Source organism: Falco punctatus (assembly GCF_963210335.1).
Source record: "Falco punctatus genome assembly, contig: scaffold_56, whole genome shotgun sequence".
NCBI lineage: Eukaryota > Metazoa > Chordata > Aves > Falconiformes > Falconidae > Falco > Falco punctatus.
In genome coordinates, this window is record NW_027660190.1 from 254,850 (window position 1) to 281,923 (window position 27,074).

The 27,074-nt window shown below is 52.3% G+C and overlaps 1 protein-coding gene and 2 long non-coding RNA genes across 3 annotated transcripts in view; all 3 read left to right on the plus strand.

Moving 5' to 3' along the window:
* The first annotated feature begins 682 nt into the window (after positions 1–682).
* LOC308057668 overlaps positions 683–27,074 on the plus strand; it is a 380,673-nt gene continuing 354,281 nt past the window's right edge. The window contains exon 1 of the long non-coding RNA XR_013925387.1: positions 683–870. This is a non-coding gene — a long non-coding RNA (uncharacterized lncRNA). The remainder of the gene's footprint in view (positions 871–27,074) is intronic.
* LOC308057673 (fas-binding factor 1 homolog) lies at positions 1,740–18,064 on the plus strand (the record flags this gene model as incomplete). The annotated part of the gene is made up of 26 exons (XM_080411728.1): positions 1,740–1,858; positions 2,310–2,390; positions 2,731–2,758; positions 3,464–3,505; positions 3,829–3,919; positions 4,375–4,435; positions 4,967–5,017; positions 5,194–5,338; positions 5,875–5,955; positions 6,726–6,845; positions 7,702–7,855; positions 8,085–8,218; positions 8,661–8,763; positions 8,917–9,312; positions 11,321–11,396; positions 11,981–12,025; positions 12,117–12,251; positions 12,454–12,554; positions 12,974–13,180; positions 13,715–13,822; positions 14,130–14,269; positions 14,559–14,677; positions 14,807–14,929; positions 15,286–15,471; positions 16,232–16,408; positions 17,981–18,064. Exons 2-26 carry the CDS (start codon positions 2,388–2,390, stop codon positions 18,062–18,064), a joined length of 2,910 nt encoding a protein of 969 aa, XP_080267854.1. The 5' UTR covers positions 1,740–1,858; positions 2,310–2,387.
* LOC308057672 lies at positions 9,533–11,186 on the plus strand. The gene is made up of 3 exons (XR_013925389.1): positions 9,533–10,043; positions 10,340–10,434; positions 11,147–11,186. It is a non-coding gene; the product is annotated as an uncharacterized lncRNA (long non-coding RNA).

The window sequence follows — 27,074 nt, forward strand, 5'->3', positions numbered from 1 at the left end:
CACAAAATAACATTTTAATAGCCAACAAGAATTTGGAAACAATTGACTCTTAACAATTCAGATAACAATGTAAGCTGAGTAAAAAAAAAAAATAGAATAGCAACAAAAACAAGCGCCAGGAACGCAAAGACGAGGATATGGAAACGCCTTTTATACTTTTTCACCTCCGCCATAAGTTCTTGACGTGAGACAACAGAAAAACGCACCCTCTGCCTAAACAGCAACAGGAAAAAAAAAAAAAATATATATATAAAATTTTGATCTTCTTTCTAATGAACCATATAGGTTAAACGTTTTGAGAACACTCACCTTACAGAATGTTCAGAGGGCGAAATGTCCACTCTAGACCCTTCTTCTCTGGCAGGTGACGTGGTGGTCTGGTGGTAAGAAAACCTTACATTGAAAACAGGGACCTGTCATTTGGCCATAGTGCCATAAATGTTACCATTAACAGACTTACCGGAGTGGTAAGCTCGGGAAATGGGTTTGGGACTTCATCTGGGCACGCAGTAGCCATTGTTGATCACGCGAATGGTCCGTGTATACCTTTGAACATGCGCATGCGCGATTTTAAAGCCCCACAGAATGTGTTGGAAAAATCTGGAAAGACCGCGCATGCGAAATCCCTATAGTTTTTAAGTTTTGGTTTTGTATGTTATTATTATATGTATTACCCAACTATGCCTATTGTAATTGTGACGTATTACCTTGTGAGTGTTATGATAAATGTTGGGATTGTGGAAAAAGGTTTACTTGCAGTGCCGAGAATGAAAGTAGCGTCTAATAAACAATAGGATAAAAAGAAAAAGGGGGGATTGTGAGAAACTATGGACTAGGGTATTGTTTATTAAGATTTATGTTAAGCTCAATGTAAAGTTTAGGCAACAAAATATATGAAAACGCTTATGCAAACAGCTACCAGACACTGCTTGTGAAAGATAAGATAACCGCCAGATGTCCAGGAACCGACAGAAACAAGACAGACAACCCCACATAAGGATATATGAGTGAAGGGTCAATACCTCCACTACTTCATGAACACGGGTAAAGATGTATAAAAAGGGACTGTTTGAACTGCTCAGGGCGGCAGTTGGTGGAGCGCAGACTCCCCTGCCGTCCAGCGCTGTTTTTGCTCATATTCTACTTGCTATAATTAATAAAATTTTAATTGGATTATGATCCGTTGTGGTCTCAATTTATAACAACGGGGGGGCTGCCGGGGTCTCCTGCGCCCAGCCTGCTGTGCTCCACAGGGGGCTGGGCGCTGGGTGCCCCATGGCGGGGCTGGGGGCTGTAATCCCCCGGTGCCTGGCCTGGGGCTGGCTCCTTGTGCTCCCGCTGGTGCCCGGGGGTCTCGAAAGGAGGGCTGGCGTTGCTCCTTGTTGGCGCCAATTAACAACAATTAAACACCAGGCCAGGGCGTTAAAGCCCCGCTTTGTGCCAGGGCACGTGCTGGGGGTGGCCGGGGGCACCGCAGCCGCTCTCAGCCCCTCGTGCGGGGGGTGCAGCGCTGGGGGCACCCCCAGCTCCGGGGGCCCGGCGGGGACTACACATCCCATCGTCCCGCGGGGGGGAGGGGCCGGGCCGGGCCGGGCCGTGCCGGGCCGTGCCGGGCCGTGCCGGGTGAGCCGCGGCCTTCCGGGGGCGGGTGTCCGGCGTGCTACCGGTGCGGGCTGGGGGGCTGCGGGCTCGGGGGGCTGGGGGTGAGGGGGCTGCGGGTTCGGGGGGCTGCGGGCTCGGCCCTGGGGGGCTGCGGGCTCGGGGTCTGGCGGGCGCTGGCGCGGGGCGCCGGGGTCAGGGGGCAGCGGGCGCCATGGCAACGGGATGCGCAGAGGCGGAGCCGGGGGGCGGTTGAGCGGTAAGTGGGGGGCTCCGCGCCTCCGGGCCGCGCACCCCTCGCCTCCAGCAGCGCTTTGCTTGTCCCAGGTCCCCGCGGGTGCCCCGGACCCAAGGGGGGGTGGGTGGGGGGGTTTCCCTCCCTCTGCCCCTGGCTGCTCCGCAGGCTCTGGGCTAAGCGGGACCCCCCGGGCTGTGCTGGGGTCGGGGGCGGCCGGAACCTTCACCCTCCCTGGTTCCCTGGGGGGGGTGTGATGTCCCCCCCGGGCTGCAGGAGCACGAAGCCGGTTTGGGGAGCGGGGGGGGGGTGTTTTTCAGACTCAAATGGAGCCTTGTTGAGAGGGGCTCGGGGGGTGGGCGCGGCGCGGAGCCAGCCTGGCAGGCTGCAGCCCCCCGAGCCGGAGAGGGACATCTCTGTGGGAGAGGTGCCTCCGGCCGTGGTGGCACATCGGGGAACCCTCCTCTCCCTTCAGGCAGGAGGTTGGTGTGGATGTGACCAGTGGTGCCGGGTCCCCCTGCAACGTGGAAGAAGAATCCGTAAACGGACGCTGATGGTGAGCGTGGCCCTGCGGTGCGGGGCTGAGGCGGGGCTGGGAAATCCGGATCTGATGCTCTGGCAGCTCTGCCTGGAGGCAGAAGTGGTCCCAAGGGCTGGAGGGTCCTGCCCAGCTGGCAGTCGGGAGGGGCTGTGCTCACCCGTGTCTCTGAAGTTGGAAATACCTTTGTAGTTCTGCATTTCACGTGTCATTTCCCAAACAGCACGGGCAGGAGGAGGGCCTCGCTGCTGTTTATGGGATGCTCTGGAGAAACCTGCCTCTGGCTTTAGTGTGTTTTGAGAAAGTCCAGGACAGACTTGCTTCATTTTCTAATGAGGGAATTTTTCTTTCTCCCCAGGCTACAAAACCCAAGAAAAGTTTAAGAGGTACGTACATATGCTGCAGGCTTTCCTTTTGCTGTCCGTAGGTGCTTCGATCTGCTGGGAATGCCTGGGGCAGGGGGGGGACGACACACTCTCAGGTGGCAGTCCTGGCTACTGAAATGTTTCATGATCCTTGTCTGAAAGCTGCAGATGGTTGAGTGCATCATCATGTCGTTCCTGAACCAGAAATTTTCACCTGCCTCTCACATCAAGCGGATTTGTTTATTGAGGTCCCACATTCCTTTCTTGTGGGCTTTCCCAAATTCAGGGGAGAATATAAGCATTTGTTTCAGTTTTTCCCATCACCTTATCCCTGTTTGGAGGGATACTGTTTGGAGGCCTCTTGCAGCCCCTGATACTGAAGCAGTGCTTTTGGGGTTGCCCAGGGACTCGAGATCCTGCGGGGTGAGAGCTCACAGGTTAAGTGCTGCTTGTGGCCAGTGACTAACTGAATACAAAGCAGCTGGTTCATTTGATAAAGATACCCCATTTCTGGCTAAGTGAAGCTAAATTTTTTATCCACAAAATACTGATCAGGTCCTGGCAGTTCTCTCTAGACTGACAAGGAAGGCCTGACGCTGATGATGCTTAAGACCAAAACTTTATTCTAGCAGATTTCCAAAGAGCAAGCCATACTGAAACTGGGAGCTTTCCTATGCCTGCTTGGTGAGCTCACCTGCCTCAACAGCTTAATTTGTCTCATTTCAGGCTCCATCGATGATGTGCTTGGTGACCTCCTGGGCTATGATGGTAAAACGAACCTTCTTCTCAGCTGAAAGGGCAGCGTCCTTCTATTCTTACTCCCCTCCTGGGAGCAGGAGGTGCTGGTGCAACAGCCATTGATCTGCAAGGGGGCTCCAGCTGTGAGGAGGGGATGGAGCAGGGAGCAGGGCTTCTCGGAGTCAGAGGCCATTGAATAGGCTGGACATCAGCTTTTGGGGAGGCAAAGTGAAGTTCACCTCTGATTAAAAGCCTCTGTGGCCCCGGGGTAGACAGCAGATCCCCCTTTGGAGTGCCTAGGTCAGGAATATGCCCGTGTCCATCATCCCCATCTCTCCCTGTCTTGTTTCCAGATGAAACCTCTGTTAAATCTGCCAAAGCTTCCCAGCCGGCTGTGGGCAGCAGTAGGAGAGCCCAGGACACTGGCTTGCAGGCCAGAAAGAAGTGAGTGCCTTTCAGACACAGCCTCTCCTGTGAGAGATCTCACTTGAAGATCTCTTTGTCCTCCCCAAATCCTTCTGATCTGCCCCATCCTTGGCTTTTCCACCTCCCTCCCTGCCCCAACAGTGATTGCCTGGGAAGGCGAGTTATCTTCTGCGATGCCTTTGGGAACTGGGAGCCCAGAGCCCGAAGCTTTCCAGCAAGAGTTGGGTGTCCCCCAGCCTTGTACATCTTCTGTAAATCTGCTTTGTAACAGTTGCTTAAATAGAGCAGTCCCAGCACTGCCGTCCTTTATCCCAGTGCTATTTTAGCCTCATTTTCTGCGTTGTACGATGCGGCTGGTGTGGCAGCCCTGTGTGGTCTCCTCTGCCTCCCGCTGCCTGGCCTGGCTTGGCTGTCCCTGGACACACTGGCCGAGCTCACGTGTGGTGCTGCTAACCCCCGGGCTTGTGTCATAGGTCCATTTTAGAAGATGATTTCTTCGACAGACTCCCTGCGAAGGACATAAATTCTGCAGAGGTGAGTCCAAGGTTCAGGAAAGAGCCTGGGAGTCCCGAGGGCTGGGGCTGAGCCGGGCCAAGGTTGCGGCGGTATCACCCCGGCCAGGTCAGCAGTGGCGTGCCAGCGATGAGCTGTGATGTCTGGCTGAAGAGGTAACCCCTCTCCAGCATCCCAGTGGGGTGGGGAAGACAGGACAGGGCGGGGGTGGTGGTGGAAGAAGGGCTTCCTGGTGCCTTGGGTGAGATGGAGCAAAGCTGGGGGGCACGTGCTGCTGCAGCCCAGCCTTCCTGCGTGCACTTTGGGTAAAGTGTTGTAGGAAGGACCTTCACCCAGAGCAACGGCCTTGGGTTTTCCTGATGCTTCTCCTAGAGGCAGCAGGATCTCAGCAAAGGAATTGGGGCACAGGGGGTTTCCAGAGAGGAGGACACCAGGAGGAGTTGGGCATGTATTCTTCTATCTCATAAAACGGATATCAAGGGATATGGGGTAAGGGGTGAGGAGTTTCCAAAAATCTCTTCCCCTCTGATGTCTCCCCTCCCTGGCATGCAGGGATCCAGTGTCTCCGACACAGACCCACAAGCTGTGCTGCAGACCCTGAAGGCAAGTCCTTAAATCCCCTCCATCTCCATCCATCCCCTCCATCTCCATCCATCCCCTCCATCTCCATCCATCCCCTCCATCTCCGCCCCAGCGCGCTGCCATGGCCTCCAGCACCAGCCTCCGAAGGGAGAAGCAGCTCTCACCCTGCTCCCCATCCTTGTCCTCTTGCTTTCCAGGATATGGACGACATGGAAGCTGATCTCCTGGGAATCCCGAAACCCAGTTCTGGGCCAGGGAAGGCAACTGTGAAAGGTCCTGGGAAATGTGACTTCTTGGGAGGAGGAGTAAAAAACACAGGGAAGCTGGTAGCTCCTGAGGAAGGTAAAAAGGAGATTCTGCTATTCTTTTCACACCCTGATTGTAAACGAGCAGGGATATTTTCCTATCCTTATCTGGGATACGGAGCAAAAAGTGGATTTGTTCCCTAAAATGCTTTTCCTGGTTGCTTTTTGCAGGAGTGTTATTCTGGCCATGTGTTATCCCTTAGGAGATCCCTGGACGTCACTCACACCAGCAGCCGCTGCCACCTCCCACCAAACACCACTCGGCTGTTCCCTGGGGCGGTGCAAAGTGTTTCTGGTGGGGAGCCCCCTGCTCTGGGGGCAAGGAGAGCCAGAGGAGCTGCATTTCAGATCTGCCAGCCCCTAAAGTGCCCTGATCTTCCCCTGGCCCTTTTCTCCTCTGCTTGCAAGGAGACCCCTCCGGAGAGATGTGCACCTGGCAGGGCTGTGGGGGGGTCTGTCCATCACAGCGGGTGCTTTTAGGGGGCTGCCACCCAAAAAGCGACCCTTAGCTAGGGTGGGACTGGGGCATTTCTGCAGTACCTTGTCTCTGAGAGCCGTGGCCTCTCTTTCTAGGAGAGAAAGTGCCTGCGATGGAAAAGAAGGCGCTCTCATCCCCTGCCGCTCCCCGACACAACAAGAAATTTAACTTTGAAGGTGGGATCTCACTTCACGCGGCTGCGGGGGGGCGCTGGGGGCTCTGCCCGTGCTCTTTGCCTCCTCGGTTAGCTGGAGGCTTGACTGGTTAATAAGATACGGAGTCCTTCACCCCTATGATGCTAGTGCAAATGTAATCCTTCAGAGGTGACCAAAGGGAAAAAAACCTCTGCATTCGAGGCCCTCCCCAGGACAGGACTGGGGGGTGATTCCTGGGGGCATTTGCATTTTTATATGTGCTTTGGTTTTTAATGATTGTAACACTTGGGAGCCCCTGTGTCAGGGGGGGTTCTGTCCAGCTTCTGAACAGGGGAGTGGTTTCCTGGCACAGCTGAAATCTGGTTCTCAAAGCCTGTGCTTTAACAAAGATCAGGATCTGTTAAAATCTGTTAAAAAAAAAACAAAACCAAAAACCCTAATGGGCTTTAGGTGATTTAGGTGGCCTTTCTCCCCTTTTTCTTTGCCTAAGCTGTGTTCAGGCATTAAAGCACCCACATTTTTGAGTTATTTTCTTCCGGGAGGATGAAAACGTGGAAAAACTGAACGGAAATCTAAGTCTTTGAGTGTTTGAAGTTCAGGGAGACTCAAGGGTATCCCAGGTCCCTGCAGGACCCGCGCTCATGGCTTTGGGCAGATACACTCTGCTGTCCCCACGTGCACGTTGTGGGGAACAGTGGCTGGCGTAGTGCAGAGCTCTTCTTCTAAATAACGTTGCGTTTGTTTGTTTGTTTTGTTATTCTCTTTTCCTGTACCTGCTGGGTAATTCCCAGATTTAGATGATCCTTTGGCAGGACTTTTGTCTGATGAGGAGCAGGATGCTCCCAAGAAACCAGCTCCAACAGGCGCTAAAAGCAGCTCTGAGGAAAAACCAGAACAGAGCAAAGAGAAAGGTAAGTGGGGTTGCTCAGTGCATCCTCTTTGTATTACATAAATCAGCAGCATGGATTAGTCTGTGTGAGATCCAAAATGATTACATTGAAAGCCACCTAGTCCTACCTCTTATTAGCCAGTAACGTAATTTATAGAGCAGCTTGGTAACGGGGTTAATTGTGCCACAGCTCACCAAGTGCTTGATACTTGCAGTGCGCCGCAGATTATGGAGCTGAGCTTTCCTTTCCAGGAATGGAGGCTCTGATCTTACCTTTGACCTCATCCAGCCCGTTCTGCACGCATTGCCAAATGAGAACAAATTTTCTGGGTCAGGATTTGCGTGTCTGAGAGCAGCACCAGTCCGTGCCACACCACAACTGGGGCACCTCTGGGTGGGATCCAGCTGTGGCTGTGTTACAGGCACTTGTCCCTCTTGTTCCTGCAGCAGGGATGCTAATGGGTCTGAGGGTCCCCTAAAATCACCTTTCACCCTGATAAATCTACTCTGGATGCAAGTAGCAGCTGGTGGGTTAGGGCAAGGTCTAAGGTGTGTTGGTAGAGAGGGACTTTAGGCAAAAGGGGACAGGAATTATCTGACTGGAAACTTTCAAAGCTAAAGAAGCTCCTGGCGTTATCCAGAGCTGGAAACCCCAGTGTCAGTGGCACCCAGCAGTGTCCCAGCAGTGGATGCATGGCTGCAGACCAGGCAGTAGTGCATTGCCGCTGTGTTACTTGCTGTGAGATCTGTTCGCTGATCTTAAAAATTACTTTTTAAATGGTCCTGAGAGATAAGAGCAGGCAGGGATGCTTTGATCTCCTGTTTAAAAAAAAAAAAAGCCCTGATCAAACCTTTACCATGTGTGATCCCATCCACAGAGCCACCTCCACCCCAGACGCCCCTGCACACCGTGGCCCCGGTCCAGAGGAGGGCTGAGCTCACTTTTGAAGATACTGATGACGACCTGATGCATGCGCTGGGACTTGGCAGTGGCTCAAAAGGAGCTGAGAAGCAGGGAAAGAAGGCAGAAAAGTAAGGGCAATGAAGAGGCAGTGAGAGTAAAGCAGGGGATGGCTTGTGCGTTGGGATGGTGCCAGCATGCTGTGGGCGGGGGGATGCTGGAGCTTCTGCCTGTGGGTCCCAGAAAGGGGCAAGAGCAGCCTCGTTTCACAGAGAAGAGCCAGAGCACCCTGGCAAGGCTGTGTGACAAGAAACAGCCCTGCCTCCCAGGGAAACCTATCTGCCACTGTGTCACCAACAGAGAGGTGCTCCGGCCAGCCCGCTCCAAGCTGGATGAGTTGCTGGGACAAAATTCCGTGGCCAAAATCCTGGAACAGCCAGGCACAGGAGAGCGCAGAGAGTTCAAACTGGATAAGAAGTACCAAAAGCAGCCAGGTGAGCGTGGCCAGGGATGCTGGGAAGGTCTGCAGAGGTGATGGCGTTGGCTTGGGAGGGCGAGATTGATTTCTAATGTCCTTGAAGGGGAAATACCCTTTCTGTAGTGGTCAGCAGGGTGGCTAATGGGCTCCCAGTCAGCTCTGGGGCAAAGGTGACTGATGCAAAAGTGTTGTACCCTGCCTTCGAGGCAGCCTGGGGGCATTTGCACAGCAGCTGTAACTCAGTTGCCTTTGGACATGGACTGATTCTCAGCAAAGCAACTTTTCCCAGCCACGTGGAGGAGACACGTTGCTTGCAGGTTTCCAGGGAAGATGTTTCCAGCTGTGTCTTCCCAGAGGCAGCAATCGCAGTGGGAATTGCAGGGGAGGAGGAGGAGGGCTGGTGTCTTTGCAAACAGCCACTCCTCTAGGCGCTGACTCAAGGCTGCTTGTCTGAACAGAGAAGGAAGACGGCTGGGACAAGGAGGATTTTGTCTTTGGAGCGTACCAGCCGACGGTGGCCTCCATGCCCAAGGGCCAGCCGGCGAGGAGGCAGCCTGTGAGGTATTGTGCTCTGCGTGTGGAGCTCCAGCCAGCAGCCACGCTGCCCCCGCGGCAGAGCGGGCAGGGTCCCCGGGCAGGGTCCCCGGGCAGGGTCCCCGGGCAGGGTCCCCGGGGTCCTCTCACAGGCACGTATGTGACTGCTTCTCCTTGCAGCAGGTTTCCAGCCGAGAACAGCAGCGAACCAAAACCAGAACCCCGCTCCAAATCTCCTCCTTCAGCCAGGCACAGCCCTGTGCGGAGCAGCCGGACTCGAGGTGACTGGCTGGGCTTGAAAGATGAGGATTTTATGGATGCGAAGCCAACATCTGCAGCAAAAGCCAATCCTGCAGTGAGCTACCCCAGCCCTGGCACAGCCCAGCAGCCCGGCCCCACCAGCCAGCTCCCGGCTGCAGAGGCAGCGCTGGCTAAACCTGACCCGCTGGAGGAAGACAACTGGCTGAGCGCTGCCTTGTCTCGCAAGAAAGCCCAAGCACAGGCGAAGGCTCAGGAGCAAAGTGCCAAGCCCTTGGAGTCCCCAGAAGGAGGGCTGGATCCCCACGCTCCTGTGAGGTAAAAGCACAGCTGGTGGCCACAGGGCTCCCATCATGCAGCTGCTCCAACAGGACGTCTCAGAAATCCTCTGCTCGGATTTAAGAAATCCATTTTAAGTGCTCGCTTGCCTCGGGTTGGGTTAATAACGCAGAGGTTTCTCCCACTGGTGCAGCCTGCAGGGCCATCGCACCTCTGGGCTCTCCTTCTAGTCATGGCTGAGATTGCATGTGCTGCCCCAGGTCCTGTGGGATTGTCCTGGATCAGCATACCCCCACGAGCTCCACGCATGCTCCTCATTCCTGCCTTCTTTCCCCTTCGTTCCTCCTAGTTCCAGGAAAACCACCTCCTCCAGCTGAGTTGGCACAGACAGGTTCAGGCTTGTGCCATTGGGATGGGACTCAGAAGTGAATTGCAGAGAAGCAGCCGCGTGTGTCGTGGGCAGGGGCATGTTGCCCAGGGGAAGGGGGTGGATGCAGCAAGGAGGAACTGGTGTTCCTCCAGAGATGGAGGTTCTGAGGTGTCTTTGCTCCCTCTGAAGCCAACAGGTTGAATCCTGCCGCAGCTGAGTGGGATAGGTTTTCACCTGCAAGGCAGGAACTGGTGTTGAGGGAAAGGATCTTGTCTTTCCTTGCCTCCTGGGCTCTCCCCCATGGGATGTTTTTTGCTTGCAGCCAGCCAGCCAGCCCCACAGGAGCACCGCAGCAGGCAGCTGTCCCGCAGGACCAGGCAGCGAGTGCAGATGGCTCCAGGTGAGGCCTCCTTCACCTTTCAGACACCTCCACAAGGGAGAATTCCTGTGGGAAGCAGCTGCATGTGTAGGTGGGGGAGCGGGGAGGGCTGGTAGCCAGCCGTGACCACTTTGGTCTGGGACCTGTGTAACCGGGAAGGAAGGCAGCGCTGAAGGATCGTCGGGCCCTTGCCTGTTCGATCACAGTGCGACAGCCAAGCTTTAAACTTGCAAAAATGCCAAGCGGGATAATGTCTGCGTGCCTCTCCCTGCGCTGTGACACTGCTGTGCGTCACTTGTGTCTCTGTGCCCACGCAGGCAGCCGGTCCCCTGGCTCAGCACCACGAAACAAGCCTCGGTTCAACCATCGGATCCTGCGAAGGGGCATCCCTCCAGAAATGCCGGTGCCTTGGGTGCGTTTCCTGTGGTTGTACGGTTCGGGCAGCAGAGATTTGTACAGTTTGGTATGCGGAGAAGGGTCTCCCTGCCCTGAAAAAAAACCAAAACCAACCCCCCAAAAAAAGGCAGGAACCACAGCACTTCCCTTGGCCACATGAATGCTGCCCAGGCTTTGACCAGCCATTGTCGGAGCAGGTTGCTGAGCTGCAGGATCCCACCATCCCCATGTCAGCTGGTGTGCTGGGGCACACTGAGCTCCGCAGTGCTGCCTTTGGGGTTTCGGAAGGCTGTGAGGGACTCGCTTTGCCAGAGCAATGGGTGTGCATAAGTTCACGCTGCCCCATCTGTCTTCCCTTTGCTGCCCCCACACTTGTCCCACCAGTGCTATGTGCTGGAAAGACCCCCTTCTGCTCTGGGCTGTGGCTGTGCGCCGGTTCAGAGGCCGCTGAAAGTGGCTTAGGGGACCCAGTCTCTTCCCTAGGTGATGGAGATGGAGGAGGAGCTGTGCTTTGTCCCTTGATTTACTCTGCAGAGCAGAGTCCCACCGTTGTGTGTGGAGTGGGGATGCAGACACGGACAAGCCTGTCTGACCCTCTGCCCTCATTGCCAGCTCCCAGAGCGGAGCGCGACCCTCATCGCTGTGCCCAGGAGACCCAGGCCCTCATCCTGCTGGGAGGGGATGGTTCCCATTGCTATATTCAAATCATGGACTTGTCCAATTTTCAGCCTCTACAGGCTCATTCCCAGGAAAGCAGGAGGCACCAGGACCTGCCCCGCTCACTCAGGTAGGTGTGCTGGGTCCGTGCCCCGAGCGGTGCAGGATCAGGGCAGCGATCGCGAGCCCTCCGCTGCCGACTCACCGCCATCCCGCTCTGTCCGTGCTCCCTCGGCCTGAGGAAGGATGTGCCCCACTTTGCATCTCTGGGAAGCCGTGTCCATGGAGGCAAAGAGTTTGGAGCTCCCCGAGGTGCCACAAGTTGCGTTTATCAGGCCAAAGCATGGGTGCTATGGATGCTTTGTAAATCATGTGTGTTTATAGCCCTGCATGGCCTGAGCAGCATTTACACAGTTCCCCAGGCATATATACATATTATATTAACTAGACAACAGAGGCTCCAGGTGATAAAGGACTTTTTCTTCAGTTGATTTTCCCCAGTATAGTGTTGAAGATGCTCTGAGATTATTTCTAGACAACTGAAGGAGAATTGAAGCCTTTCACAGAGAAGGCAGCTCTTGCTTGGTCTTTGAAGCCTCTCCTTCTCATCCAGCTGGGCTCCTCGCCCTGCCCTGGTGGTGGGACACATGTTGTCTCCCAGAGGGCTTGTGGTCTCAGCCTTGATTCTGCCCCCAGAGAAGGAAGAGCGCAGCATGCTTGTGTCTGGGGTGGGGGCTGCCGAGTGTCACCTGGGGAGAAGGGACCCACGCCAGCACGGGGATTGGGCTGGGGAGGGGGTGGGGGTGGTACTGCAGTAGGCTGGAGATGGATCGCCGTTTCCAGGCTAGGAGGAGATGTTCTCCCCAGGGCTTTACCTCCCTGAGAGCATCCCTGTGTCTCCGCAGGTTCCTGCACCCAGGGCACATGTCCAGGCTGCCCCGCAGCTGCAGGTAAGGCAGGTGCCTTCTTTTGGAGGCTGATGGCCGCACCACAAAGCCACTGATCCTGAAGGGCCTCGATCTTCTCTCTCCATCCTTGTAGGCAGAGTTCTCAGCCCCGGGCTTGCAGCATGAGACGAGGCAGGGGGCTCCCGCAGCCCAGCTCCATGAGGATGCATCAGGCTGCCAGGCAGCGCTGCTGAGCGCCCAGGCCCGTGTGGCAGAGCTGGAGAGCCAGGTGAGCCCCATTGCCTGCTGAATGGGGGACCACGGGTGACCCAGAGGGAGGAGAAGGAGCCATATCCTGTCCCAATAGCATCAGGGTGACAGGGGAGAGAGGTGAAACCTCCCTGTCCAGAGACGCCTATGGCCACCAAGTGCTGCTGTGGGAGTTCTGTCCCCAGGGCAGCACAAGGACTTTCTCTCCGGGTGCCTGGCAGGTCCGAATGCTGGAGCTGGAGCGGACACAGCACAAACTGTTGCTGGAAAATCTCCAGCAGTGGCACCAGGAGGAACTGAATCTCCTTGAGAGCACCCACAGGTACCAGCCTCTCACCTGTGCTTCCCTCCTCGCCTACAGCTCTGTCTCTCCTGGGGTGGGAGTGCTGGGATGCTTCCCAAATCCGCCCCTGGGGCAGGTGGGCGCAGAGCCATGTCGATGTGGACGTGGTGGGGGCAGAGAGCAGCCCCACAGGTGAGCCAACATGGGAGTCCACTCTCACCACCACTGTCCCCTGGGTGACAAGGAGGAGGGGCTGGTCCCATTGCCAGCGCACCCCCAACCAGGCAGCACAGTGGGCAGTAGCAGGAGGGTTCAAGGCTCAGGTCTGCGTGTTTCGCCATGCACACAGCAACACTGATCTGCTCGCAAACCCCTGTGTGCGCTCTGCGGGGGCGGGGGGAGTGCTGGGTATTGCTGTGGAAGCAACACTTCTTCCTGGCTGTGACCTCTCGGGGCAGGAACCAGGTGAAGGTGGTGGAGGACACCTACGGGCAGCGGGAGGAGAGGCTGCGGCTGGAGAAGGAGCAGCTGATGGCTCAGCTCCTGCTGCAGAGCCAGGATGCGGAGCGGGCACGGGCAGAGCTGCTGGCGCAGCACCAGCAGCGCCTGGCCACGCTGGAGCAGCAGAACAAGCTGGAGATGGAGCGTCTGCAAGAGCTGCAGAGGTGAGAGTGGCACGAGTGGCACACACGTGTGGCTGGTACCCACAGTCTCAGCGAAGGAACCAGGGAGTGGTTTGGGGACATGGTGAAAGGAGAAACCAGACTCCAGAAGCACTGGGTTGTGGGCAGCTTGGTGCCTTTTGGAACGGGGATTTGCTTTGTAGGTGGACACAGGGAGATCTGACTGGAGACGTGGTTTCAGAGTGAATGCATTGTATTTTGAAAGATGCTGAACCCAATGTTTTATCTTCCCCCAAATCTCTTTTATTCAGGTCAGTGAGTTCAGTGAGTCACTGATGTCCACATAGTTTGGGTCAATGACAAATCAGTTTTTGGTAGAGGAGCTCATAACCCCAAAATTGGGCCCATCCCAAATGTGGATGCCTGTCGGTGGAATGCCCCAGGACAGACCCCCATGCCAGCTCAGCTCCTGGCACCTGATTCTCAGCCCCACAACCAAGCCTCTCCCACAATGCCTATCATGGGGAGCACTGGTTTGTGCCAGCCTGTGGCAGGCTCCTTCCCCGTGTCCCGCAGGGTGTCTGTCCAGGAGATGCGCAAAGACCACGAAGAGCAGCTCCAGCGGCTGAAGCGGCTGAAAGACCAGGAGATCGATGCAGTGACCAGCGCCACATCGTACACCAGGTACTGACAGTTGTGTTCCCACATTGGTCCCTGGCCACAGCATTCCCTGTCCTACACGAACCAGGCTTGGACCATGGCAACAGGGGCCATCCCCTCTCCCACCCCCTGCCTGCGGGGATGCTGAGCTGTGTAATACCCGTCAGTGCCCCCCGGAAGCAGGAGCTGCATCTTCCTACTGCTCTGCTGTGACCCAGAGAGGTTCAGGGCAGGGCTGCCCGGCCTTTGGGCCACCAAATATCCCCCTCTCCATTGCGGTGAGATGAAGTGTGTCCCACAGGGGTGACCCTCCCCTCACTTCTCTCTGCAGGTCTCTGAATGGCATCATCGAGCGGATGGAGAAGTTCTCCAGCAACTTGCATGACCTCTCGCGAAAGGTGGAGGCCACACACCACACCACCTCCCAGGAGCTGGCCATGGGGGTACGGCAGCGGGACGAGCAGCTCAAGGGTATGTCTGCTGTTCCTCTGTGCCGGAACGGCTGCGGGGTCTCCACCGGAGCTGGGGGTACCCAGAAAACAAGGAGAAGTTGCTCTGAGTCAGCCAGAGGCTGGGAGCTGAGGCTGGCAAAGCCTTGCCTGCCTTGGTCACTGGACATCTCGGGGTCTTCCCTTTACAAAGCAGTGTCCTGGGGATGTGCCAGGGGTGATGAGCACAAACACACACAGTTTTTCTGTGAACATGGTGTGGATAGAAGGGAAGAACTTCCCGCCTCATGCTGCTCGTGCCTCTCCCCAAGTGCTCCAGGACAGGCTATCGCAGCAGCAGAGGGACATGGAGGAGGAGCGGAGCCGACTCCAGGAGGTGATCGCTAAAATGGAGGCCAGGCTGAGTGAGCAGACTCGGCTGCTGGAGCAGGTGAGCCCACACTGTGTCCTCTGCCGGGGTCGGCCCTCCTGTCTGGGTATGGGGTATGTGTCTCACCAACTGGAGGTTCCTGGCCTGGAGGTTGTGAATAGCATCTGTCACCTCTGTGTCTGAATGCAGGAGCGATGGAGGGCAACGGCAGAGCAATCCAAAGTGGAATTACTGCAGCACTCACTGGAGGAGCAGCGGCGAGTCATGACCCAGCAGCTGTCCATGGAGCGAGCAGAGCTGGAGAGGGCGAAGGTGAGGTGGGGCAGACATCTCCAGGGCTGCACTGCATTGTGTGGTGGAGGCAAGAGCTGGGTGCTGGGCTGCAGCATCCTTCTGCAGCTCTCTGCCTCCTCAGCCTCACACAGGGGGAATCGCAGTCAGGCCAGCCCTCTGGCTCACGGATGCAGGAGGCCGCGGTGTGTGCGCATGGCACGTGCTGGTTCTTGAGGAACACGGGACCAGAGCTCACGGTGACAGGGTTCACACCAGGCACCGTGGGCTTGAACCAGCCCCTAGGTGTTGCACGGCAGAGATGGGTTAAAGGAGAAAAATCCTGTGGCGAATGGGACTTAGTGCTTCTTCTCTCCCTCTCTGGCAACGCTCCCCAGAGTGCTCTGCTGGAAGAGCAGAAGTCCGTGATGCAGAAGTGCTCGCAGGAGCAACGGAAGCTGGCAGCCGAGTGGGCTGAATTTCACACCCAGCAGCAGCTGAGGAAGGAGCAGATGGAGCGCAACATGGACCGAGCCCTGAAGATGGACTCACAGAGAGAGGGCACCATCATGAGCCTGGCCAAGGTACCACAGTAGAGCCCCTCTCCATGGCCTCCAGCACCACCTGGCAGCTCACGGATGGGTCCTGCCCACCGGGGAGATGTTCAGCCCTGCCTTCAGGTGTTTAAAACAAGTTTTAAGAGACATCACTGCGGTGGTGAGAATCGGGCTGTTCCAGGAGCAGCCTCCACCAGCCTGTTTTAGATGTTGACTGAAGCATCAGTCACCTCTGTCTCTCCCCTTTGCCTGTGAGGAGTTTGGGCAGCCAGACCAGGCACAGCCGCCTCCATTGTAAGTCTGGTGAGAGGAAACCCCCATGGTGGGTTAAACAGAACCTCCCCATGCCATGGGGACATGTTTGGAGCCAGTTCTCCCCCCTGGAGCTGTCCAGAGGAGATGTGTGGCACAGACTGTGGCAGGGCTGCATTTCTGAGGGCTACCAGGGTGGAAAATAACCATTCAGGCTGGGTGTTTCCACTGCTGACAAACTGCCAAGCCTTGAGCATGTTTTAGAGTGTGTAGCGTGGGTGAGGGGCTCCGTCCTTTCTGGGGAAGGAGTGTGTGTGTGTGTGTGTGCCTGTACAATCCCAGCTCTGCCAACCCTGGTGCCCAAGGGTGGGTGGATGAGAGCATTGGTTGGGTACCTGGTGGTGTTGCTCTGCACCCCAAACTGGCAAACACAAGAAGGAAAACAGGGGCAGATCTCTCCCATCACTTGGGGGGACATGAGATAGTGTCCAGGATAGGGCAGGTAGTGCATTGATTTTCCCCATGCCCATCCTAGGAGCAGGCAGAGCTGAAGATCTGGAGCCATGAGCTGAAAACCAGGGAGGAGCAGCTGGTGAGGGACAGGGAGCTGCTGGACAAGTCCTGGCAGGAGCTGAGGCTGGAGAAGGAGAAGGTGGACAGGGCCACACTGCGCATCCAGCAGCAGGAGGAGCAGATTAAAAGCACGACCAAGGTAAGTGAAGCATCTGCGCTGCAATTCACAGCTGGGGTTTCACATCCCTCCTTGAGTGCTGAATCCCAGCGCTGTCCTGGGAGGGGAACAGGGGGTGCACAAAGGAGCCCTGCCCCAGGGCAGCGAGGGTCCCTGTCCCCAGCCTCCTCAGCTGCTCTGCCTTGCAGCTCTCGTCCCAGAAGTACAAGGAAGGGGAGCAAGCCCTGCAAGAGGCGTGCAGGATAGAGTCCGAGCACCAGAGGAGGCTGCAGGTCATGGAGCAGCAGCTGGAGCAGCTGAAGCAGCAGGAACAGCGTCTTCACGAGGCAAATACTCCCTTGCCTTTCCTTCTTGGCCTGGGGCCGCTGTGCCAAGGGCCTGAACCTTTGCCAACAGTTTCTCTCTCTTTCTCCCGGGGATGGGGCAGGAGCGGCTGAGCATGGCTCGCCAGAGGAGACAGCTCGAACAGATACGTGAGGAACTGCCCACCAACTCTGCGATGCTGCTGAACACAAACCAGGGCCTCAGTGCCCCTAGGAGAGGCCTCTCCAGCACACCGTGTAAGGCTTCCTGCACGCTGCTGGGGGAGGGGGGGGACGGGACATGCTGGGGGCCAGTTGCACTTGTATTCCACTTCTCAGGAGGCTTGGGATGTTCCTGGGGGCTCATCACACACTCAGATGTGAGTTGGCCTCCTCACATCCTCTGAAGGAGCTCAGCAGAGACCTCTGAGCCAGGGCAGTGCCAGGAGGGGGCAGAGGGGGCAGGAAGGGAGAGGCAGGTGGATTAAAGGCCGTTTGCAGTGGGAGGTTGGGGAGGACCCTGCTGCAGGGACATGCAGGCAGCAAAAAAAGGGACACTTGTCCGTCTGCTGTTCCTCTAACGGCAGTGGTACCACACGGTTGGGCTCTTGTTCCAGGTTTTCCACTTCCCACCAGCGCGCTCCCTTGGCATAGCCCAGGCGGTAGCAGGGACACTGGGGCTGGCCCCACCGAGCTCTACGCCACATTGTTGCTGCTGAAGCACAGGGCCCAGCAGGTGAGGTGGTGGGAAACCAGGGCTGGAAAGGGCTTCAGACCAGCTGGGTGGGAGCAGGGCTGGGTGAAGCCTGGGTTGAGCCTGACGGCCACAGGGTGGGTGTGAGATCGTTGCTGGGCTGGGTGGGCTCGCAGAAGCCGTGGGCACCTAGAAGAGTGATACCAGCAGCAAGGGTTGGTGCGTCCTCACGGCTTGTTTCAGGCTGGTTGATAACATCCTTGGCTTGATGGCGTTGCCCCATCCCTGGGTGGCAGAAGCCAGCTCTGCTGGGCTCTGGCTTCATGATGTCCCCATCCTCAGCCCCCTCCTTCCCTGCTGGGTCCTTCCCCAGGCAGGGATGCTCTTTGAGCCTTCCTCTGTGGGCCTCACTCGGTGTGAGGTTATGGGCTCTGTGGGGAGCCCATACACCCCGGGGGCTACCACAGATGGGTACCTGCCCGCTGCTCGCCGCACGGAGGAGGGTTTGGGATACTCCCATCACTCGTGAGCAGCACCCTGGCCTGTGACCCCATTTCTGTGGCACTCTGATATCCGTGCCATCTATCCCTCTCTTAGGACCATGATTTCTTAGAGAAGGAGCAGTTCTTCCTGGACACCCTGAAGAAAGCAACCTACAACACTTCATCTCTGTCAGGCTGAGGAGGTGGCATCCCCACGCACCCCAAGGGATGGCTGTGCCTGTCCCCGCAGGAGGCTGCTGTGGAGGAAAACAAACAATAAATAATCCCAGTTCTCTGCTGAGGAAGTGTCCTCTTTAAAAGCAACCTCGGAGTGTTCAGAGCGTGAAATCCATCCCTGGGCTGGGAAGTCTGGCCTCCATCCCTCAGGGCCAGTGTCCCTGGCCACCTGGCAGGCACTGCTAGGAGGCAGTGGCCACCGTGGGTGTGAGAAACTATGGACTAGGGTATTGTTTATTAAGATTTATGTTAAGCTCAATGTAAAGTTTAGGCAACAAAATATATGAAAACGCTTATGCAAACAGCTACCAGACACTGCTTGTGAAAGATAAGATAACCGCCAGATGTTCAGGAACCGACAGAAACAAGACAGACAACCCCACATAAGGATATATGGGTGAAGGGTCAATACCTCCACTACTTCATGAACACGGGTAAAGATGTATAAAAAGGGACTGTTTGAACTGCTCAGGGCGGCAGTTGGTGGAGCGCAGACTCCCCTGCTGTCCAGCGCTGTCTTTGCTCATATTCTACTTGCTATAATTAATAAAATTTTAATTGGATTATGATCCGTTGTGGTCTCAATTTATAACAATTTCTGGTGCCGTGACTCGGATAAGGAACAGTGGGCTTTGGTCCTCCGGGGAGGCGCCCCGCGACATTTCGCGGCCCCGCGACCAACAGCTTACTCCAACCTTACCGACGAACCTAAATTCTAGAATAATGAGCAAAGGAGAAACCGGTAAAATCCCATAAAAATTCTGTGCACGGGAGTCCGGACGAAGACGCAGGACGCGTAAGTATATTGCGAAGTTGTTCGCAAGGTTTGCCGTTCGGGCGGGATTGGGTTTCCTGGAATATAACGAGTGAGAGGTTCGATATACTGAACCAAGCGAGTGTGGACTCTTAAGTACTGCGTCTCCCATCTCCCGCGAGGGACTGGGCCAGGAACAAGGGGAGCGAGTGAGTGTATGTTTGTGGATATTCCAGAAGATGGGGGCGAAGGGCAGCAAGCCTTCGACTCCCATGGGAAGGGTACCCACTGTACCTAAGAATACCCCTCTGGCATATATCTTGGACAATTGGAGATATTTCCCTGGAACCCTAGGGAAAGATAAGCAGAAAGTGATAGAATATTGTACTAAGATATGGGGAGGGAAGAAGATTTCTAAAAATGTCTTTTGGCCAGTCTGTGGGTCAGAAGAAGATTGGGTAAGACAGCAATTAAACCTCTGGGTTAATAATAAAAAACCCCTTAACCCGGAGGAGAGTCAATATGCGGAGGTGTGGCTAAAAAACCGGGAGCTAGACTTTACCCGCTGAATGAAATAAAAAAACTAAACAAAAGAAAAAGAAGGGAGAGTTAGACGAAACCCTTCTAACCCCCCCTCCTTACATTCCTCCTCCTGCTCCTGCAGAGGTCCCCAGAGCGCCCACTCCCCCACCAGAGTCGGAACAAGGGTCTCCCCCTCTTCCTAAACGCGTAACTAGAAGTCAAAAAGGGGCAGCTCAAATATACCCCCTAAGAGAAAAGCCCATGGGGGGACCTCAACCTGTGATCGGATATATTTCTGTGCCTCTAAATTCGGCTGACCTACGAGATTTTAAAAGGACCGAGATGGGACACTTAATTGAGGACCCACTCGGAGTGGCAGAAAGATTAGATCAATTTCTGGGACCAAATCTTTATACTTGGGATAAGATGCAATCTATCCTTTGTCAATTATTTACTACCGAGGAAACCCAGGGACCTCAAGCAGATATTAAATGGCCACTCCAAAGACCTAACTGGGATAATCAGGATCCGGCGCATAGAAGTCATATGCAGGACCTGAGAACTATAGTAATTCAGGGGATTAGAGAAGCAGTACCCCGTGGCCAGAATATCAATAAAGCATTTAATGAAATGCAAAAGAAAGATGAGAGCCCCACTGAGTGGCTGGAACGACTGAGGAAAGCCCTTCAGCTGTACTCTGGGGTAAATCCAGACAACCCTTTAGGGCAAGCGCTCCTCAAAACTCAGTTTGTGGCAAAATCATGGGAAAAACTTTAGCGGAACACTTCACCAGGAGAGGACAGATAAGGGTAAAAGAAATAATTAAGCAAGAAAAGCAGATGGCCAGCAAGGGCATAAATTACCTTAGACTGATAAGAACACTGCAAATGAGCAAAAGGTGAAAAGTACACCATGAGGAAGACCTACAGCCTTCCTCCCATAGACCACTGCCCACATTCTAAAGACCCCGGCCCACAATTTTTGGAAGAATCTGCGCAAGCGTGAAAGACTGATAAGCTAATTAGCATACGAAGCGAGGGTAGGCGGGTTCAGGTAATGAATATGTATAGGCGTTAATGGAATATTCATTGTTTCAAGCTTATTTGCTGCAGTGTTGCTTATTTTGGTTACCGGATTTATGGAATGTGGAATTTGACTTTGATAATTGTTACTGTGATTTTGGCTATATTTTTGATAATAATAGTGAGCTCTTGGTGTTGCTGTAGAAAGATACCTGTGTGTTGCATTTTGTAAGTAGTAATTCTGTAAGTGATAAGTGTGTTCTGTGAGTGTAAGCTGGGAAAAATGGGAGGAAAGCAGAGTGGTGGGATTTTAAAGAAAAATCCGCTAGGGTGTGTTTTGAGTCATTGGAAGGATATTGGAGGATCCGCTGGTGGAAATGTGAATAGGAAAACATTGATAAAATATTGTAATCAATGGTGGCCGCTTTATAAGCTGGAATGTGGAGAAAAGTGGCCTTTTAATTAATAATTACAAGGTTATTAATAATTGTTATACTCATTTATGCTGGAAATGTGAGAACATTTCTGTATTCAGTATATTACAAATGTTGGTATGTGGTTATTGTCTTGAACATCCGAGGGGTGAATGTGAACCTCTGTATGTTTTAAAGTGTATATGGTGTAAAGAATTATTATATGTATGGTGGCGACAAGAAATTGAATGCCCTGACTGTAAGGTTTGGACGCCTTGGGATAAGAGAGAGAGCTGTAAGTGAAATTAGAGTCTCTGTGGCTGGGATAGCGATTGAGATAATAGTAAGAAAGGTCACTGGAAGGAAATGGGGGGGGCAGCTGGGGGAAGCGTGAATAAGAGAACTTTGGCTAAGTACTGCAATCAGTGGTGGCCCCTGTATAAGTTAGGGGACAGAGAAAATGGCCCTTAAACGGCACACTGAATTATAATGTTTTGCTAAAATTAATGTTATTTTTAAGGCGAGAGGAAAAATGGGATGAAGTAATGTATGCTGGTATGTTTTTCACTCTGAGGAATCACCCAGAGTGGCAAAAGAGTGTGGTATTAACCTAGCTCCACAAGATCCCTTAATATTAGCAATGGAAAAGGATCAGAGGGGAGGTTGTGGTTCCTTCTATGGAGCAACCAGAATGAAACACGTTGTAAGATAAAAAACTTGTGCTAATGTATGTAAGATCTGAAGCCGGGGGGGTGGAGAGTCAAAAAACCCTGTGAAAGTGTTAAAGTATTGGGGTGAGTTTGTACAAAGCCCCGTATCCCCTCGAAGGTGCGGCTGAGTCACGCTGGATGCATGGCAGGGTGTTTGCTGTTTGCCTGCGAAGGCTGATATGTAATAACACAGACTTAAAGCAACAAATAGCAGATGTGCATTCAGGGTAAGAAAGAGTTAAAACAGAAGTGCTGCTGCAGAGACAGGCTTGTGTAACCTGCAGAGCAGGAAGAGCATCTCCTGCCCCGAACCCTTCTGCTGGTGGGGAGGAGGGGGTTGCTGTTGCTGACGATTGAGCAGAAGGACCTGACAATGTCACCCCGATTGCTGCAGCATTTGCAGCACAACAGGACCGGTAACGGCCCCTCTAGGGCAGGCAGCGGGTCTGAGGAGAGTAAAGGTGAATCTCTGATGGGGAAATTTAGATGTTTGAAAGTCAGTTGTGAATAGGACTGGATAAAGGTTCGAGTTGATTTTTACTAAGGTAATCGTGATGTAGAAAAGTTGGTGAATACAAAACCAACTTATTTGGTGTTAAACTTCAGTGAAAAGAATTTGTTACAGTTGTGGGAGCTGCTGGCCACCAGGAAAACATCCTGAAACCTTTAAAGTACAAACTAAGAAAACAAATAAGAATGCCAAATTCACCAAAATCTTTAAGTGGAAAAGAAATCTTTAACCAGGCATATCTGGAAATAAATTCCAGGTAAGGAAAAAATGCTTTACCTGTTACAGTAGAAATGATAAGGGGAAGGTCTGCCTAGTTCAGGTAAAACAATATCCCTTGCTCAGCAAGGCTATGGGGAATATTGGCAGAAAAACTGAAATAAAATACACTCTGTAGCAGTTCTACTAATGTAAATCTGTGTGTTTTACCATGACGGTGACTTGTTATGGGATGTGCAGATGACACTCTGCAGCAGCAGAGGAGGTAGGAAAGGAGGAATTATCCTTAATACCAGATGGTAAAATCCAAACTGTAAGTACAGATCAGGAGCCAAACTATTCTAATGATTCTCGATTACCTGCTAGCCGAAGAAGGAAATGTTTGTGGTAAATTAAATGTTTCCAATTGTTATTTGAAAATTGATGGCAATGGTGAGGGAGTTAAACAAATCACATCAGAGACAGGGAAGTTAGCCCATGTTCCGTCCGAACTCGGAAAGACTGGAATATTGACTTGTTTTCCTGGCTTCTCGGGAGCCCCTGGGTAAAACGAATCCTATTTTGTTATGTGGTTTAGCCACCTTATTGTTTTTGCCATGTGCTGTTCCATGTTTTATAAGATTAATTCAACACGTTGTAACTAACATGCAATTTGCTATTATGATTTCACCCAATGGCATTAAACAAATTCGAGTAGTACGCCGAAATGTACAGTCGACAATACAGATTATATAGTTAACACAATAACAATTTAACAGCAAACAGGAATCTGGGAATAATTAACTATTAACAATTCATACAACAATGTAGGCTGATGAAGAATACAAGTAGAATAGCAGAGAAAACAACCATCAGGAACGCACAGACGGGGATGTGGTAACATCTTTTATACTTTTCCACCTCCGCCATAAGTTCTTGACGTGTGACAGCAGAAAAACGCACCCTCTGCCTAAACAACAAGGAAAAAAAAAAGGGGGGGGGTTTGATTCCCCTTTATAATGAACCATACAGGTTAGACGTTTAAAAAACACTCACCTTACGGGATGTTCAGAGGGGGAAATGCGCACTCCAGACCCTTCCTCCCTGGCAGGTGACGTGGCGGTCTGATGGTGAGAAAAAATTGCATTGAAAGCAAGGACCTGTCATTTGGCCATAGTGCCATAAATGTTACCATTAACAAACTTACCGGAGTGGTAAGCTCGGGAAATGGGTCCAGGACTTCATCTGGACACTCAGCAGCCATCTTTTATCGTGTATGCCTTTGAACATGCGCATGCGCAATTTTAAACCCCACAGAATGTACTGGAACAATCTGGAAAGACCGCGCATGCGAAATCCCTGTAGTCTAGCCATGGTAGTGACGCATATATGTATATATATATATATATATATATAAAAAATGCTTAAAGAAACTATAGTATTTATAGTTCATTTATTACTTAAGTGGAATGTATAGTTATAAGTGTTGTTTTTAGGTTTTGTTTTTGTAGGTTATTATTATATGTATTACCCAACCCTTTTGATTTATTTTGAAAACCGTGTGTTAGATGTAAAGTAAATTCAATGAATCATTTGACAACCAGCAAACAACAAATAACAATTTCTTAACAAACATGAACTAGAAGTTGAATAACAGAATAACAGTCCAGCAAAGTCTCATGTGAGGTGGAAAACAGGCTTCTTCACTCGTGAGTCCAGCACGGTCCTGAATAATGTCGGGGTGGTAACTCCATCTGTTCCCTCCACGATAGTCTGTGTCTGGTCCTTGGTATTTTTCTTCACGAGGTAACGAAAATGAACAGAAACAAATAACAAGTCACATGGTAACTGCTGGAGGTCAACAGTTTTCTTTTGTTTATATAACAGTCTCTCGCACTCTGCTTTGGTATCCCACGGGTTCCACTTCTCGGGGCGGATTGCGAGGAAGAGATCGCACTCTTCTGTACCGGCGTGACCAAAAACACTCACAAAAGCACATACTGATGGGTACTGTAGTCACGATGGGACAAAGGCTGAACAGCAAAACCGTACAGACTGTGTCATCTCCTGCTCCCATCTTTTCCAAAATGATAAGGATTGTTTGTGGCAAGACAAACGAATTGGTCCGTGACCCTCCTGGTCAAGATTCAGGCTAACGCCCTGACCAAAACTGCACAATGAAAATGCACGCGCAGCCTAACCTTAAAGGGGCATGAAAATTTACCCCTTTAAATGCCCACCTCTTGGCTCTTGATTCTTAACCCCCACAAACAAACCTTATATATGCTAAGAAATGTTTTATTGTGCTTTGTTATGTCATCCTGTTATGATAATGTTTTGAAATTAGCTTATGACATGTTTGAGTTTTGAGTTGTTAGCTAACGTTTGTTAGGGATTTATAGTTCTTGTTAGTCATTTGTAGTTATTGCCTGTTATTGTTTATTGATAATGGTAAATGGGTTTAATGCTTAGATAAAGATTGTTAACCTCCTTTGTATAGTTGGCAGAATCTTTTCTCTCTCTCTATCTATGCCACCCACGGAGCAGCAATGTTGAGCCACGGGACGGTGTGAAGGACGTTATTGGGACATCGCTATCTGTCTCACCATTGCTGGCTGACCGCAAAACAACACAGAGACAGAGATACCCAAATCACCCAGAATAGGAGATGTCCGGGGAATACCCTGCTTAAAACACCCCACTTCCAGACATTTATGTTGGGTTGTTTGCCGATGTCTAAATTGTAATAGAGATTGGTCCTGTGTTTCATTTAAGAGACAACCTTACTGTATGAAATGTCACAATGATTCGATACGTACCAGGGGACCAGAGGATCAAGTGGAAATTCGTAAATTATTTTGTGGATGGGAACTGTCAGTACCTGAACTTTGGGAAGTACATGAAACAGACTGGTACAGAGTTTTAAGAAGTGTACTATAAGATTCGCCTGGAAACGGACACAACAACCAAACAGGTGGAAATATATTTAAGAGATAACTAACTCTTTAGACCTTGGAAATTATTGACAGGATAACAGCAAAATTCCCCTCAAGACTACCTGCTGCTGCCGAGAAGATATTGATGTCCTGTTGCTCTCTGCAAAAGAGTAGACGAGGAAGGCAGAGATGTACTGAACAGTGGGGAAATGAAAGCTAGTATCCTATTAATGGTATTGATTACCATGACTTTAAAAAAAAACAAAAAAAATGAGCATTACTCTTCAATTGGACCTTAGGTTGATGGGAAGATTCAATAGAAGTTCGGTACAACGTGACAGCCGGATCCCCAAAATTCCAAGTTAAATTGGAAGATTTAGTCTTTTATGAACTAGACCCACCCGGTCGATGAGAAAGAACAATAAAACCTTTTTATCTCTGCCCCAGTTCGAATCCAGGGAAAAGCTATTGCAATTTCCCTAATCACTATTACTGTGCATACTGGGGATGTGAAACCATAGCTTCAAACTGGGACGTAGCCATTAAAAATAGATTCTTAACTATAACATGGGGACCCGGAGGATGCAATCCGCCAGCTCCTAGCTGGGATAGACACGTAGAGGACCCCCATCTTGGCAACTGTAAGCGTGTTATATACTAGAAATCCTGCAGCCTAATGACCACGGATGGCTATTAGGACGAACCTGGGGAATAAGATATTGGGAACCTGGAGCTGCTAGAGGGGTCTCTTCTATCTAGTTCCCCCAGTCTCTCCCCAAAAGGCAAGTAGTCCTGCTCCTGGCAAAGTTTGATGGCCCTCCACTGAACTCGCTCACGGATGAAAGACCACTCTCTCTTGCACTGGGGCCTCAAAATTATACCCAGGGAGCTGGACACAACCCAGGGACTGCCAGGTAGCAGCGTACAATCCCCTTCCTCAGTCCCCTGGCTATGCTGCTCTTCATACAGCCCAGGACACCGTTAACCTTCTCAGCCGGCAGGGCACCCTGCTGGCTCATTCTCAGCTCACTTTCTGCCAAGACCCTCTGGCTATTCCCAGCAAAGCAGCTCTCCAGCCAGGCAGCTCCAGCACGTGCTGTAGCAAACGGTTGTTCCTCCTACTCTCCTTCCATGAAGGTACGCTTACCAGACTTCTTCTGTCACTTCACCAATGTTCACTCAGGTCACAAACAGAAAAATGCAGGCAGCTTCCTACCATGCAATTTGATATGCGCCATCACTCCCATCATGTAACATGGACACCACAATTTTGCTTAGAAGATAAGACTTAGATGTGGATGCAGGAGAGCTGTGACACCTCCCCTGTGCACAGCACAGGCTGAATGACCAGCTTTTCTGGTCAACTGTATCTGCCTGAAAACTGGATATTTACTGCAGGTCGATACTTGAGCGTATTCAGGCGAGGGAACAGCTGGGGAAATGGTAGGTGAAGAACTAATTGCTTAGTGAAAAGGCTGCTTATTCCGTCTGACGTGCGGAATTAAACTCTGTAACTCGGGGTAAGTTATAAAGCGGGGTGTTTATTGCGGTGCCGGGTGCAAGGGGGGTCGCTCCTCCTAACTTGCACACGTAGTTTTACTCACGATACTTATTTACACAGTGAAGTTGGTTAGTTCTGCCCAAAGCCTACACCTACGAGATAATTATGGGTTAGTTGCCTTCTCGCTGCAGTTTAAAGGTAGAGTTCATTTTAAATTTCCTCCCCATGCTCCCCGGGCGGGGGGGTTCACTCTCTTCGGGGGGCCATTTGAGTAGGAGGTCGGGATCTCCCCCACCACAGTGATTGTACCCCGGTGTCCTTGAGCCTTACCCCTTCAGCAGCCCGTTTTCTTCCAGCAGCTCGCAGGCCCCTGCCAGAGGCTCCGTATTCACAGGCCAGTGGGGCTCA